A 14899-nucleotide genomic window follows, 5' to 3' on the forward strand; every position below is an offset into this window, starting at 1 on the left:
ATATTACCCAAAGTCGCCCACTGCATCTGCGCCACATTATAATCATTGGGCTCCCACACATTCAGCAGGCATCTCCTAGCTTCTGGCAGCAGAGCAACATGAGAGACCTCTTCCATTACAGCATGCACCCGACGCCAAAAGCGAGCCACCTCAGGACATTCCCATATAACATGAAGGAAAGTACCCAGCGAACCACAGCCACGCTTACACATCACATCCACGGAGAAACCCATGCGCATCAGGCGGGGACCAGTGACATACACTCTATGGAGTATCTTGAGTTGTACGAACCGAAGGCGGGCCGGAATTGCCACCTCCCTCGGGGAGGCTATTGCCGAGACCCAGTCCTCATCATCTAATTCCAAACCGTCAGCCACCCAGATCTCCCTCAAGTGGGTCAACAGGTCTGCCCGGTCGTTGATAAGGTTTTTATAGATCAAGGAGATTGTGCTGTCAGGCACGTAGCCATCGAGCACCCTGTCCTCCAGTGGGGAATTTTCCGGGTTAGCAGTAGCATCAGGGAAAACCGAGCACAACGCATGACGGACCTGAGCATACCGGAAGTACTCCCTATCGCTCAGCTTATATTCCGCTTTCAGCATTTCAAACGTTTTAAACTCCCCTTTCACCCAGAGATCACTCCCCTTACATATGCCAATCATATCCCATTTCCCAAATCCTTTAGTTCTCCACAAACAGCCCAGCCCTTCTGAAGCATACAGTGGGGTCGCTCGAGTCAGGCGGTCCTTCCAACCCATCGCGGCATTAGCAGCATGCCACACACGTACTGCTATCTTGGTTGGGCCTGTCAACTGCACACCAGGTGACTTCGAATAGAGTGCTCTATTATAATCCCCCCCAGGCAATAGCATTTTATCCATCTCGAACGCCGGGTTCAGGACCGGTCCATACATCCCGTGGTTCACCGCCGCCAATTGGGACGCCCAATAGTATCGTTTGATATCGGGGAGTGCAATACCCCCATCATACCAAGGGTGTGTCAATTTTGCAAGAGCGATTCGCGATCGCCGGTCCCAAAACAACTGCCTCTGCAAGCTTTCCACCTCACGGAAGTAGCGGGCCGGTATGATGTCGAGTGTATTTTGCAGTGCATATAGGAATCGTGGTAGCGACATCATTTTAAACAGCGCCGCGCGTCCGAGCGGCAAAAGCGGGAGCCGTCGCCACCTCGAGACGTCGGCCCTCAGTCGTTGGAGTGGGGGGAGTAAGTTCCGCTCATAACGGGCCACAGGGTCTAAGGATATGAATACCCCCAGGTACTTAAACCCTGACTGCGAAATCTGGATAGGGCAGCCATGCGGGAGGAGAGGAGCATCCCCAGAGAGAACCTAGACGCACGACTTGGCCCAGTTGATGACCAACCCGGAGTTACGACCAAATGAGGTCAGGACATTGACTAGTACGATCAAAGACTGTCGAGGAGATGTGAGGTACAGGAGAATGTCGTCCGCATAAAGAGAGATGCGGTCCTCAAATTCAGGCGTCCACCTAATGCCGCGCAATGAGGGCTCCCATCGTAACCAGGCAGCCAGAGGCTCCAATGCAAGTGCGAAGAGGAGGGGCGACAATGGACAACCCTGCCGCGTGCCTCTTCCCAACTCGAAGGGCGCCGACGCTCTGCCATTCACCACTACCTGAGCCAACGGTTCCTCTACATGTCCAACTTTAAGTGTTTTCCTATCACACCTATTTTGTGTAATGCTTGCAGAGGAGCGGGCCCAGGGGTAGGTCATGTACAAAGTAGCAGTACTCCCATCTCCACGTACAAATAGACTCTTGGCTGACATCCTGTTGTACTCTGGAGAGGAGAGAGGAGCCATAGTGTGGACGTTGTACAGTGCCGGCGAGACTCCCCGGGAGCTTGGGCCAACCCGTGCTGCGGGGGCTATTTTTACGCCACTTTGTGGAACGCTCACACTGCAGGAAAGGGTTTTGGGAAAGACAAGGAATAAGAGATAACTTTAGACAAAAATCACAGACAATAACTGTGAAAATGGCACATCTGGTACACACAGTGAGTAAATGGTGAAAACAAATTCAGGGGAGACGTTTCATATTGTTGCTGCCACTAGGAAAGAAACTCAGCAACTTTTCAAAGTAAGCAACATTTATACTTAAAAAACAGCATCTCGAAAAGAAACTAGTTAACATTCAATTTATCTGAGCTGTGGTTATCTGAACATAGTGATGTCAATAATAAATTAATTTAAAAGGTTTTTCACTCACCTACACACAACAATGCTGTCAGTACACAATGAATAAAGGCCACAGGGTGGATAGAGTGTCTTCATGTGAACATTGAAGATGGACTGCTGAAAGGGGAGCTTTAGCTATAACAAACATGTAAGGGGGTGATGGCATCACGCAGGGCTTTTGTGCCCATCATTCTAAGAGACCAAATTCCCTCTGTACCAGTCTGCTGCATCCGCTCTTGGTATGACTATGAGATCAATGGGCGGAGACAAAGTCTGCCCAGAGATGCGGGTTCATGTTCAGGCTCAGTATAAAGGGAAGCCCAGACAGGTGCTTTTAGCATTGGCTGAAAACTGAGGCAATGCATTTTTACTTTGTGGAAGCTGGGGGCCGTGGCCCTAATGATGAAACTGCCTCTGGCATTAGTGAAAGGCAAACCAGCTGTTTGAAGCAACCAGTTCTGGCTTCATTGTGCAGGCTACAACTGGCCTCCACTCCTTGGGGGGGGGGGGGGGGGGGGGCAGAAATCCCCCTGCAGGGGTGAGCAGTGAGTGATGGAACCAGCCTTTAGGGGTATGCCAAGGGGGTCCCCAGTACCCCCTTCATCCCCTTTCAATGTGAACCCTCAAGGAGCACCGCCTCTATGTGGCATAGTCAGCGTGCCTCCTGGCGGCCTCTTTGCCTCTGCGACTGTAACATGTCCTGCTCATAGAGACATGATTTCATCATTTGTATGGAGCCACATCCCTATGCAAAAAAGGGAATGCCACTTTGACATTGTGTTAGTGTGCATTTAAGCCCCCTGTAATACCACAGTTGTCCGGGTGGGGACCGAAATCAGGTGTACATTTCCATTGTGCCATCAGTGCAATATGGGCCCAGGAATGTATTTGAGTGTGTATTTCAAAGGGTGCCCTAAAGCTGATGATTGACAGTCCAGTAGGTTAATAATGTCTGTGTGGAACTTCATAAAACATTTAAAAACATTTGTTTTTGCCTAGGTATGTAACCCAGTTTCCTAGAGAGGCAAGGGTGCCTCAACGTTTTTGGTATGGATCCGAATGCTAGTAAGGAGAATGAAGCCGCTTTTGCTCTGGCTAAGAAAATGACCAACATTTTAAAGACACATTAGGCCCTTACTTCTGTGGGCCCTGGTGCGACAGCACCTTCTGGACTAGTGATAGCTATGCATTAATGGGTTATAAGAAAACAATGTAAATATTTGATGCACTCCATATATTTTATTATATTGATCAAGTTAATCTTTGTGAAATAACTAATTATAAAAGCAACATTTGAATCAAGCTAACCATAATGTTTTTGGACTTCCTCATTTTTTAAGAATTTGGCACTTCCTACTATGCAGTCGCTGTTGTCCATAAAAACTCCACCCTGACCATCAACCATCTGAAAGGGGTTAAGTCATGCCACACAGGCATTGGGAGAACAGCAGGCTGGAATGTGCCCATTGGCTGGCTTACCTACAGCGGTCAGATGCCTGTCGTGGGATGTGATTTTGAGCAAGGTGAGGAGACAAGAATTGTATATTCAATCGACAACCCACGTTGGGGAGGGACTTTATCAGAAAAAGATAAGTGCAGAGGCCTAACATTTATCTTAGCTGCCTTGCTGCCTATTGCCATGGTGGCCAAATACCAAGGCTGCCTTGTTTCGATTCCACCTAATGTCTCTTTCTTCCACCCCTATATTTCATATCTCTTTATCTCACTCTTGCAGATCTTTTTAAACCCAGCTTTTCACAATTTTTGCTGTTTTTTTTCTTCTCTTTTCTTCCTCACTTTTCTGCCTTTGAGGTCAAAGTCAAATTATGATATATAAGTTCAGATCTCAAAAAATGAGTGCTAGTCCCAAACACCTGCAACCACTGGCACAAATTAAGCCCTGACCTTGGTGCATTACCATAAATGTGTCCTGGTGCATCTGTGTAAATTTGAGATGTATGTACTGGTATCTTCAACTTAGAGACTGTTTTTCCTTTTTTGAAAGAAATCAAATTTTAACAAATTTGATGTGACTGTCTGACAATCTAAAGACTAGTATAGCATTAGAGCCTGCCATAGCAGGTTCTACAGGCCATTAAAGGCCTTCCTCAGCGTTAAAAGCCCGAGCCAAAGGAGTGCTCAACATTCCAATGTTCCAATGTTCTAATCAGAGATATGTCTTTACTGTAGTGATCTGCTAGTCCACAATATACTTTCAGTAGCCCATACAATTTGCTTCAGGGCTAGACTGACCATTTATCCTGTTAGGCATTTTCTTGTATGGACGGAGCCATCTGAGGCCGGTTTTGATGGTCGCCAGCCACCCCTTGTCTCTAGATCCCCGGAGCTTATGATAGCTGGTGGTAAAGGAGAGAGCAGAGAGAGAGAGAGAATGAATAGAAAGTGATAGCAAGATGGTGGGGTTGGTTTGTTAATTTCTGCTAGAGCTGTTCTTGGTTCACAATCCTGTCTTGTTTGCTTTCCCTTCTATTCTGCTATATTCTTTCAGGCCTGTCAGTATATGTATTACTTATGTGTACAACAGCACAGGCCTTTCATCTCAGTGTAATATAAAATATATAGGTACGTACATCTTTGATGTAATTAATTATGTTATTTATGATGTCATCTTAGATGTCATGAACACCAAATTGGGAGCTTTTTGGTTGTACATAATCTGGGAATTTCTCAGCTCTCCAAATGCAAACAAAGAGGTTCTAGATAAATTAATTGACTGGCGTGACCAAGGCATCCTTGAGTGGGATGAATATTTGTTTTTATTATGTAAAGATCCTAAAATCCCAGTTTTATATCTATTACCCAAAATACATAAGAATGCTATTACCCCCCCAGGGAGACCGATTGTGTCCTCAAGAGGAAGTTCCCTTGAGAACATATCAAAATATGTGATCATTTTCTGCAGCCTCTAGTACAAGGTTTACCGTCCTATATCAAAGATAAGGGGGATTTTTTTAAAATCATTTAAGACATCACCTGGGAGGAGGGATACCTTTTAATGAGCATGGATATATGTAGTTTGTACACCTGTATTCCCGAGAACAAAGGAATTGATGCATGCAGGCACTTCCCGAAGGTAAGATCATTGTCATTTTTGCTGCACACAGAAATGATTTTAGAAATGATTTCAGTCTGTCTTAAAAACAATTTCTTCTTGTTTAAGAAACTCATGTACAGACAGACCCAGGGGACGGCGATGGAAAGCTGCTTTGCCCCCAGCTTTGCAGGTCTCTACCTCGGCTGGTGGGAGGAGCAGATTGTCAGGAACACCAGACAATACATTAACCACGTCGTCCTCTGGGCAAGATATATTGACGATATCTTTTGCATTTGGAATGGCAATGAAACTCAGGCACGAGATTTTGTTTCTGATCTTAACAAAAACGAATTCAATTTACAATTCACCAGTGAAACCAACAGTAACTCTATTGAGTTCTTAGATTTACAACTGGAAATTCACAACAACAAGATGTCCAGTAAATTATTCAGAAAAGCTACAGCTGGCAACAGTCTGTTGCATGCCCAGAGTTGTCATCCCAAAAATGTGATACACAGTATTCCATTTGGTGAGCTACTGCGCGCAAAAAGAAATTGCAGAACAGAAGAGAACTATTTCAGGGAAGAAAAGATTATGACCTAGAGATTTTTAGAACGAGGGTATAGTGAAGCTACAATTAATTCAGCCATTGAGAAAGTAGCGAAAGTCGAAAGAGAAGAAATTTTCCTTAGAAATAGAAAAGAAAAAGTAAAAACCAATGACCAGATACGTTTCATTACAACATATCACAATCAAGCATGGGATTTAAGAAAAAGTCTTAATACATTTTGGGAAGTACTAAGGACTGATGATGATCTTAAACAAAACATTGGCAGCTATCCCTCAATTACTTTTAGGAAAGCCAAATCTTTGAAAGATGTATTAATGACAAGTACGATAAAAGAAGCCAAAAAACCCAATGCTATACAGGGTTTTTTCACTTGCAATAAATGTAAAGCTTGTAAATTCAGCCAAAGCTGTAAGTCTGTGCAATTATGCAATGAGAAACCGGCATACAAACTCTTGAAACATTTGACTTGCAATACAGAATATGCGATTTATGCACTAAAGTGCCCATGTAACCAATTTTATATTGGAAGTACCATCCATAGATCTAAAAAGAGGCTCTTAGAACATTTAAGAGCTGTAAATCAAAACAAGCAATACCCAGTCGCCCGCGACTTTATTTCCAAACACAATCAAAATGCAAACCTTCTCAAATTCTGTGTGTTGAATTGTGTCCCTCAAAGAGAGAGGGGGGGGCAATCTAACATTAGAATTGAGAAAGTTGGAATCAAAAATGATTATCAAATATAACACCTTGTGTCCAGTAGGTCTGAACCAGGATGAGGAAGTGTCAGTACACTTAAGATAAATAAATTGTCCATGTCTGCATCCGTTTATACATGTTTTTAAGGGTTTTTAAAGTTTTTTATTAATATTTATCACACAGTAGTTCATTTGGTTAACATGGATATTATTTCAAGGAGTGATTGAAACTCCGAAACGCGTAGCAACTTCCGTTACTTAAAATAAACACGTCTTTGCACTAGTGAGTTTTTTTCAAGAACGGACACTGGATTGTGTGCGATATATATATATATGTGATCAAGACTGCCGTGGGGCAGTCGAAACGCGTCAGGCTGGGCACTCGCTTGATATAATTATGCACTATGCACTTGCACTTTAATCTGCAATAAAATAAAGAATTATTTTCTACGCTGTGGTCCGTACCTGCTTTTGGATCGTATCAAGGATCGTTCCAGGATTTTGGTTATCAGATGTATATATATATATATATATATATATATTTATATTTATATATCTTGCTAAAGCAGTCAGCTAAATGGTTGCCTTTCACGGGATAGACTGTTAACGTGATTGTAGTGCTAATTAAAGTACCCAATTTAGCACTATCTCATGCACATAATGCTTCCTTCTACAGTATTGCATTCTCAGATTGTTGCATGCAATCGCAAAAAAAATCCACGGTATTCCCATTAACATTGCCTTGGCTTGAACTTCCATTTGTTGTTCCCTTTCTTCCAAATGCGCGTCTCCTCACTTTCCTGACTGCTCTCTCATATCACAGCCTACTATAAGCCATGTGCTTGTTTGTCTCAATCCATATTATTATATGTCTGCATTTTGCCCACTTTTCCTTTTCAAAGATCACAACCTTTCCTTTTCAAAGTCATACCCCTGCAACCTAAAAATACCTACTCTCCTGCAGTTCATCTATTAATACCATCAACCATTATGTGAATTCATCTGCTCCCCTACTAAAAAAAATACACCTACCACTTATTAATTTAATGTACAGCATAGTAACTGGAGTTAAATGCATGAAAGGGTTTCCTTAAGAACAGAGAAAAACCAGCACTAGCTTGTAAAGAAGAAAAAAAAATAACATTGGGTTTTGGAGTAGCATGCTGCCTGGCGTAAAGCGCTTCAGTGCCGCATTAGGTGTGGAAAACACTACAATAATGCAAATACAATGTAATACCGTATAAAACCCTTCCAGGCGCACAGCAATATAGTCACTTGCATAATAAGCCCTTTATAATGATTAACATGCTTCCACTTGCATAAGAAAAAACACCATATCGCCAACTGAACAGGCACGGAATAACTGAAGAGATCGGCTACATGCCGCTGGCCAATGGAGGACTTTAGTTTAGGCCACCACTGCAGGTCCCAACAAGCTACATGCTGTGCCCGCTTTTTGAGAGCTGACAATGACAGCCAGCTGCAGGGCGAAATTAACAAGGTTCGTCCCAACAGATCCCTCCAACATTTCTCCCTCCAACCGCTTAGGATCATAAGCGTAAACAAAATATTTGAGGATTGGAAAACCAGTGCAGTAACCAGCTAAGTGGACTATGAAAATAAATACCATAACGGGACCCGCAGAGCTGTTCGAAGCTGCCAGCTCACTTAAAACCACAAACTACCCCTCTCTCTCACACTCCTTTATTCATCACACTTCTAACAACTTTGTCCCATAAGGTGATAACCGCATCGCAGTGGTCTTTACGCACAACATGGAAGCGCTTCCCACATAGGATCAAAACCAAGACGACACCCTTACAACTAAACACCCTACACGGTGCAGTGTGCTGCTCATGTAGGAAAGCGCTTCAGTGCCACACATAGGGGTACGATACAAAACGCAAACAGTATCCTATCCGGATGGGACCCTCAACCCCCATCAAAACCTCCCTCAATGGAAAGCCACTGTTCGCGCAGTAAGCTTTATAATGATATAACATTCACCCTTCGTACACTAATAGAAAAAACATCACCATCCTCTTACCACCAACAAGTATCCCCATTGGGGTGGGGGGGGGGGGGGGGGGAGAGTACAAACCAGAAGCCAGTTATAAACAGGGTCCGGTAGGAAGGCACCAAGCAGTAGGTACATTTTTCACCAACATCTTTACCCTCCACAATCTGCCAGCCAGACACAAAAAATCCTTTTTTTTAAGAGTATCCTTAATTGTAAAACGCACATATTAGACCTAAGTTGCAATGCTCACAGAACACAATTTGAAGTGTATATATGTTTAGGTTTTTATTTGTACTAACTGGTAATAAAAATGCCTTTACAAAGCGCTTCGTTCCTCACGTCTACCGTTTGTAAGCGCTGTCCACTGCTGCTGTGACTAAAACCCAAGTTAATGGTACTGACTTTGCGGACCTCAAAAGAACAGAAGGCCTAAACTTGTCCCATTATTGTACATACCTCCCTATAAAAAGATTTAAATAGATGTTATTGTTCCTTTTCAGCTGCAGCTTACTTTTTTAATAAGAGTTGTGTTCCTGGAGCCGACAAGAAGAAATACAGTGACACTTTGTGCGGTCTTTGTCAGGGCTCAACTGCGGAAAGTACTTGTGGAATGACCGAGCTGGAGAAATACTACGACTACAGCGGCGCCTTCAGGTACGAACACCCTGTTTGGAATGGATTCAGTCTGAACAAATGCCTGCCAACACCTCCAGGAGGCAGTGCAGCATCAGAGGATAATTGTGTGATATCAAACTACACATTATCCCACATTGCAGTGACGTCTCTGCAGGTCTTGCCTGTAATAATGCTGACCGAATTTAAAGATATGTATGACTAATATTTATATATTCAATGCCCACGTCAGCTAAGGAAGAGTGATTTTGTTGGACAACTAGCAGGGTTGTATGTAACTTGCTCAAGTGTCCAAGACTCGTTTCCTTTGTGCTCCTATAACCAAAAGCTGATTACAGTCAACAAATAGTGGCAAAGTCTATAGGTCTGGATTGTGCCGGGTGTATTTGCTATTAGTTTTACTGTCGCTATGTTGTTGTGTGATATGTTTTGCGGCACAAAACCAGAACACATATTGCTCGTTTTTGGAAGGAATTTTGTAAAGCACTGTTACCACTTTGGTAACTCTGAACCCTTAACAGAGGAAATACAGCGACCAATGAGAGGGGGGGTTGGAGGCCACACAGGCAGGGCCATTGTATTTCATGTCCAAGATCCTTTGCTCGCTGACCCTCTTCTACGGTGGGGTCAGTGAAAGGCCAGCCTGAAAATCTCAGTTTTCAAGAGTTTCCTGAAACCAGGTGAATGGTCTCAGGTGGTGATCCCAGATGTGGGTTGTAGGTGTTCCAGAGGCCAGGTCCTTGCACACTGACAGATCTGCCTCTGAACTGAAAGGTTTTCAATGTTTGTTGTAAGTGTGGATATCAAAACAAGGAAGGAGGGGCTGGGGCACTGGCCCCTACAGTACTGAGAACAGAGTGTACTGTTCCTAGGTGGGGATCTAGGTCAAAAGGGTGGTCAGCGGAGGGGTGTGCTCCTTATAGGAGCAAGGGCCCTCACACACCCCGGGGATGTCGTGCTTCATCATCGGGCAGCTCCTCTTTGGGCCGGTGTTGCAATGCCCAACGGGCCCCTCGAGGGGGCTCTTTGCTGGAGATCTTCTCTTTTTTGCAGATGTGTATTGCATGAGTGAGTGATCAAATGTGAGTAGAATGGGTGAGGTTGAAGTAAGTTAAATATAGCTAAAGGGATCCAAATACGAAATACGTTTTTAATACTAGGATCCCTTTGTTAAGGATAAAAACATGGTTAGAGCATAGAATAGATGTAATGGTCTATTTAGCTGCAATGAACGTGAATCAAAAACGTCAACGTGTTTCATGCCGATTACAGTCCCTAGCAGATCATGGCATTTCGTCAGGAGCAAGAAGTGTGGATAATCAGCAGAGAACTCTGGTAGGTGAGGTGAGGTAAGAGGTAGGTTTGGCCTTTTTTCCATACACTTTATGAGCAGTACACAAAATGTGTAATTTAATCCTGACATCCACTGGGAACCAATGGGATGCTGTCGGGGTAGATCTGATGTGATCTCACCCGTGGAAGGCAAAGCATATTGTGATTGGTCGCTTCGGCAGACGTAGGAGCCTGGTAATGAGTTGCTTGGGAAGGTCTCAGTGATGACACTACAGTTGTGGAGCCATGAGAGAATGAGGGTTCTTATCAATTTGATCCTCTGGCCAGGGTGAAGGAAAGGCGGGAATTTTCAAAGCAGAGAGAGATGCAAATTGACAGTCTTTGTCACTGCAAGAACATGAGTTGTAAAGGTGATATTGGTTGTGTATTCTGGTCTGGTTTTTATCAGAAATTTGGATGTTTCCCAGGTATTTATTGAGGAACTGCGTTATGTGGCATACGTAGATGTTGAAAAGAAGACGCAAGAGGCATGACCCTTAAGGAATACCGAAAGAGATGGGTTTTGCAGTCGATTTCAATGGTCCGATTCTGATTTATTTTAGCTGTGTTTGAGAAATTGTTGGCACCATTCCTGTCTGCTTTTGAATATACTAGCCCAGTAATTGAGCCTTTCCAGCAGGATTGACAGTTTTGTAGGAAGTGAAGAGGTTGAGGAAAATGCGGGCAGACTTATTTTCCTTCTTGAAGGTGAGCAGCTATTCTTACTTAATAGTATGCGAAGTGGTTTCTTTACCTGTTTGCAGGTGAAATCTTGATTGGTGATAGGAGAAGAGGCATTTTTTTTCACCCGCTGTTGGTATTGCTTGGTCACCTCCCTGTCCATGATCTTGTAATGAAACGGGAATTTGTAGATCTTCCAAAAAGTAGCCACTAGATTAGAATCTGAAGATGTTTGACTATTTTTTTGTCTCAACACTCTGAGGCGCTCCTCATGTACACTGTTCAGAAACGCACCATAATGTATGCTGGAGTTGTATTGTATTGTATTGTATGCGGTATTTATAAAGCACAACTATCACCCAACGGGTATCTTGGCGCTGTGGTACGTGAATCATCAATCAGTAGAGGGCGTCGGAAGTGGGTTTAACAAGGAAGTCCTCAGAGCTGTCCGGTTCTAGGGAACAACCATGTTTTGACCTTTTTCCTGAACTGCAGAAGGTCGTGGGACTGTCTAATTTCCAAAGGGAGGTTATTCCAAAGTTTAGCAGCGGCAGAGCTAAACGCCCTGCCTCCTGACTTGGCTCTTCGAATTTTGGGAGCTCTCACCAGACAAGCAGTGGAGGAACGAAGGCACCTTGATGGAATATATCATGCAAAGGTCTCCTGAAGAGGTTTGGGTCCAAAACCATGAAGGGCCTTGAAAACCAGGCAGAGAGACTTAAACAGAACTCTCTGCATTATTGGTAGCCAATGAAGCTCTGCAAGGGCCAAGGGGCCTGATGAGTGGTGTGGTTTCATCAGTGCCAGTTTGGCCGCCAAGGTTTGGACTCTTTGAAGACGTTCAACCAGAAATTTTGGGGCCTCCAATAGTAGGGCGTTGCAGTAGTCCAACCTGCTGAGGATGATACTTCCAACGACCAGCGCTCTGGCCGTCTTTGGCAACAACGGAAGGATCTTCCTCAAGGCTCTGATCAGGGAGGAGCAGTTCCCCACCAGCTTATTTACATGTATTTCCAGAGTTAAATTAGCATCAAGCATAACTCCCAAATTACGTACTGCTTTAGCCGGGACCAGAGTAGAAGGCCAAACATTATCAGGAAATGGGGGGGGGGGGGAGGACTTTCCCCACAGCGCAATATAAGGCTTCAGTCTTGTCTGAGTTAAATTGAAGTGAGTTGGCTCTTAGCCAATGGGCAGTGTCCTGCATGCAATCGTTAAATGTCGCCAGAGGAATTGACTGACTTCCCTCTAGGGAGAAGAAGAGCTGAGTGTCACCGGCATAGTTCACCAATTTCACACCACGCGCCTTTATGATTTCAATCAAGGGTCTCGTATAGATGTTAAAGCGAATGGGGCTTATTGCCGATCCCTGAGGAACGTCATGATGGATATTGGAAAACTTATATTGATACGGCGGAAGGGAAACTGCCTGGCACCTGCCAGATAGATAGGAGCGGAACCATTCTAGAACCGTCCCCGACACTCCGACCTCTTCCAACCTGGTCAGCAAAATGTCATGGTTGACAGTGTCAAAAGCGGCAGACAGGTCAAGCAAAATAAGAATGCCAGATTGTCCCCTGTCTGCCTGCCTGCAATCGAAGATCGTCTAACACGGTCACCAGAGCAGTCTCAGTTCCATGGCCAGGTCGAAAATCAAACTGAACATCATCTAGCCTGGAGTTGGATTCCAGGAATTGAGACAAAGTTTTGCTGACCAGTCGTTCAATGATTTTGATCGGTTATGGTTAGAGAGAAATTGGTTTATAGTTACCAGCGCAGGTCGGGTCGAGTGTCGCTTTTTTCAAAAGCGGGGTAACCACATCCCGTTTCCCACATGCTGGTACTAGTCCAGAAGTTTGGGAACTATTGCAGATCTGACGCAGAGTGGGAAAAGGCTCAGAACCCAATTCCTTCCAGATTTTATGTGGAAGATGGTCTAAAGGGGAGCCTGATGACACACCCAAGGCAGTTCTATTAAAAATCTCCTCCGAGGCTGGCTCAAAATGAGTCAGGGAGGTCGCAGGACCTAGCTCTGCCCCATTTTCCTTTCCCAAATCTCGTGCCCCATTAGTTTTAGTAGTGAGGGCTTCTTTCCTGGAAAGATTGTTCACCTTCAATCCATCAATGATGATACTTATTTTCTCCATAAAGAAGGTCGCTAAGCTGTCACACAAAGCTTGAGTTGGCAGGATTTTGGATTGTGTACATTCAGGAGCTGCCATATCCTTCACTATTTAAAAAAATCTGAAGAAAGCGAGTTGTAAATTGAAATCCAAATGACGTAAAAATAAATGTCCCATCCTGAAGGCCCAGTACTAAGCAGGAATGAAACTCCTTAAAAACCAATGTTAACAGACAGAAACCTTTTGGAGCTTCTGTCACACCCATCAGTTCTAAAAGATGTGCCACATTTTTAAACTTTGTGCTCTCCACACTGGATACTTACAAATTCACCCCCAAGAGAAACCCTCTGTAGAGCTGTGTAATGCGTTGAATTCAGTTTTTTATTGACAAAATTGTCAACATCCTCAGCTAATTTCCAAAAGAAAAGACAATACAAGGTGTGGGAAAAGAAAGCATAGTGATGATGCCCAAAATATCCTAGGATTCTGATAAAATAAAACTGGCTTATCCCTCAAACCAGCTGCCTCCATAATACTCTGCTTTACTGAAAACCTTAAACCAACAGATTCCCATAGAGATCCCTCTCTAGCTCTGATCCTATACCAACATGCTCCCAGTTTCACTTCGATGAAGGTCGTATTCCAAGACAGTAGAAACAAAGGCACTGTCACCCGTCTCAAAAAATAAAATCTCATGCATATACCGTCAGTAAGACTTCATAAGTGCACATGCAGTCACAGGTGGATGGGGTTAGCTGGATTGAGTGGTAAGTTGATCTCTGGGTAGATATTAGGGTGTGGTTGCATAGCTGGATGGATGAATATATAGATATGAGTTGGTGTATGTATGCTTGAGTGTGGATGTGCGAATGTGTGCTTTGGTGAGGGTGGATGTAGGACCCATAGGGGTTAGTGTATGGATGCATAAGTGTGGTTGTATATGTTTGTAGGAATTGATCAATATCTTGTGATGGAATGACAATTAAATCACAGGATTGTTGTATCTGTTTAACTAGAAAGGTGGACGGGCAGATGATGTGGCAGGTAGATGGGTGAAGGTTGCATTTCAAATGACAGTAAATTGGAAGAAGCTCATCCCATGATTTCCTTAGCCTTGCCCTGAACAGTATTCAAAGCCTTATTTCCAATGAACTAACTGCCTGAACTTAGATCTGTATCACTCCCATTATCTTTCGCATATTAAAAAACCTCCAGAAATACAAGGTGAGCTGATGAGTTAGACATTTTCAAAGGACGATTTTTGTGGATTTATTTTCTTCTGTTATGCACAAAACTAAAGTGCATCTACCCAAGGCTTTCTTGGGTAGATGCACTTTAGATGCACTTTAGTTTGGTAGATGGTAGATACCCAACTCCTTCCTGTGATACCTCCCTGTATGCAGAGAAGCCATGGCTAGGGGACATCCCACTTATGCCTCATGGGCTCAGGCAGGCCCATAATCATGACCTTCAAGGTCTTGTTGAATCTTTCCACAAGACTATTAGTTTGGGGATTAAAGGGTTTAGTGAACTTGTAGGTTACACCACATTAATCTCAAATGGACTTCAT

The 14899-nt window shown here is 43.8% G+C and overlaps 1 protein-coding gene across 1 annotated transcript in view; it reads left to right on the forward strand.

The window, feature by feature from the left end:
• The window catches only part of MELTF (melanotransferrin), a 297224-nt gene that overhangs the window by 97553 nt on the left and 184772 nt on the right, over positions 1-14899 (forward strand). Inside the window, exons 4-5 of the mRNA XM_085635302.1 lie at positions 3557-3739; positions 9061-9214. Of these exons, the coding sequence (XP_085491428.1) occupies positions 3557-3739; positions 9061-9214 (337 nt within the window). The remainder of the gene's footprint in view (positions 1-3556; positions 3740-9060; positions 9215-14899) is intronic.

This window comes from Triturus cristatus, chromosome 11 (assembly GCF_964204655.1).
Source record: "Triturus cristatus chromosome 11, aTriCri1.1, whole genome shotgun sequence".
NCBI classification, from domain to species: domain Eukaryota; kingdom Metazoa; phylum Chordata; class Amphibia; order Caudata; family Salamandridae; genus Triturus; species Triturus cristatus.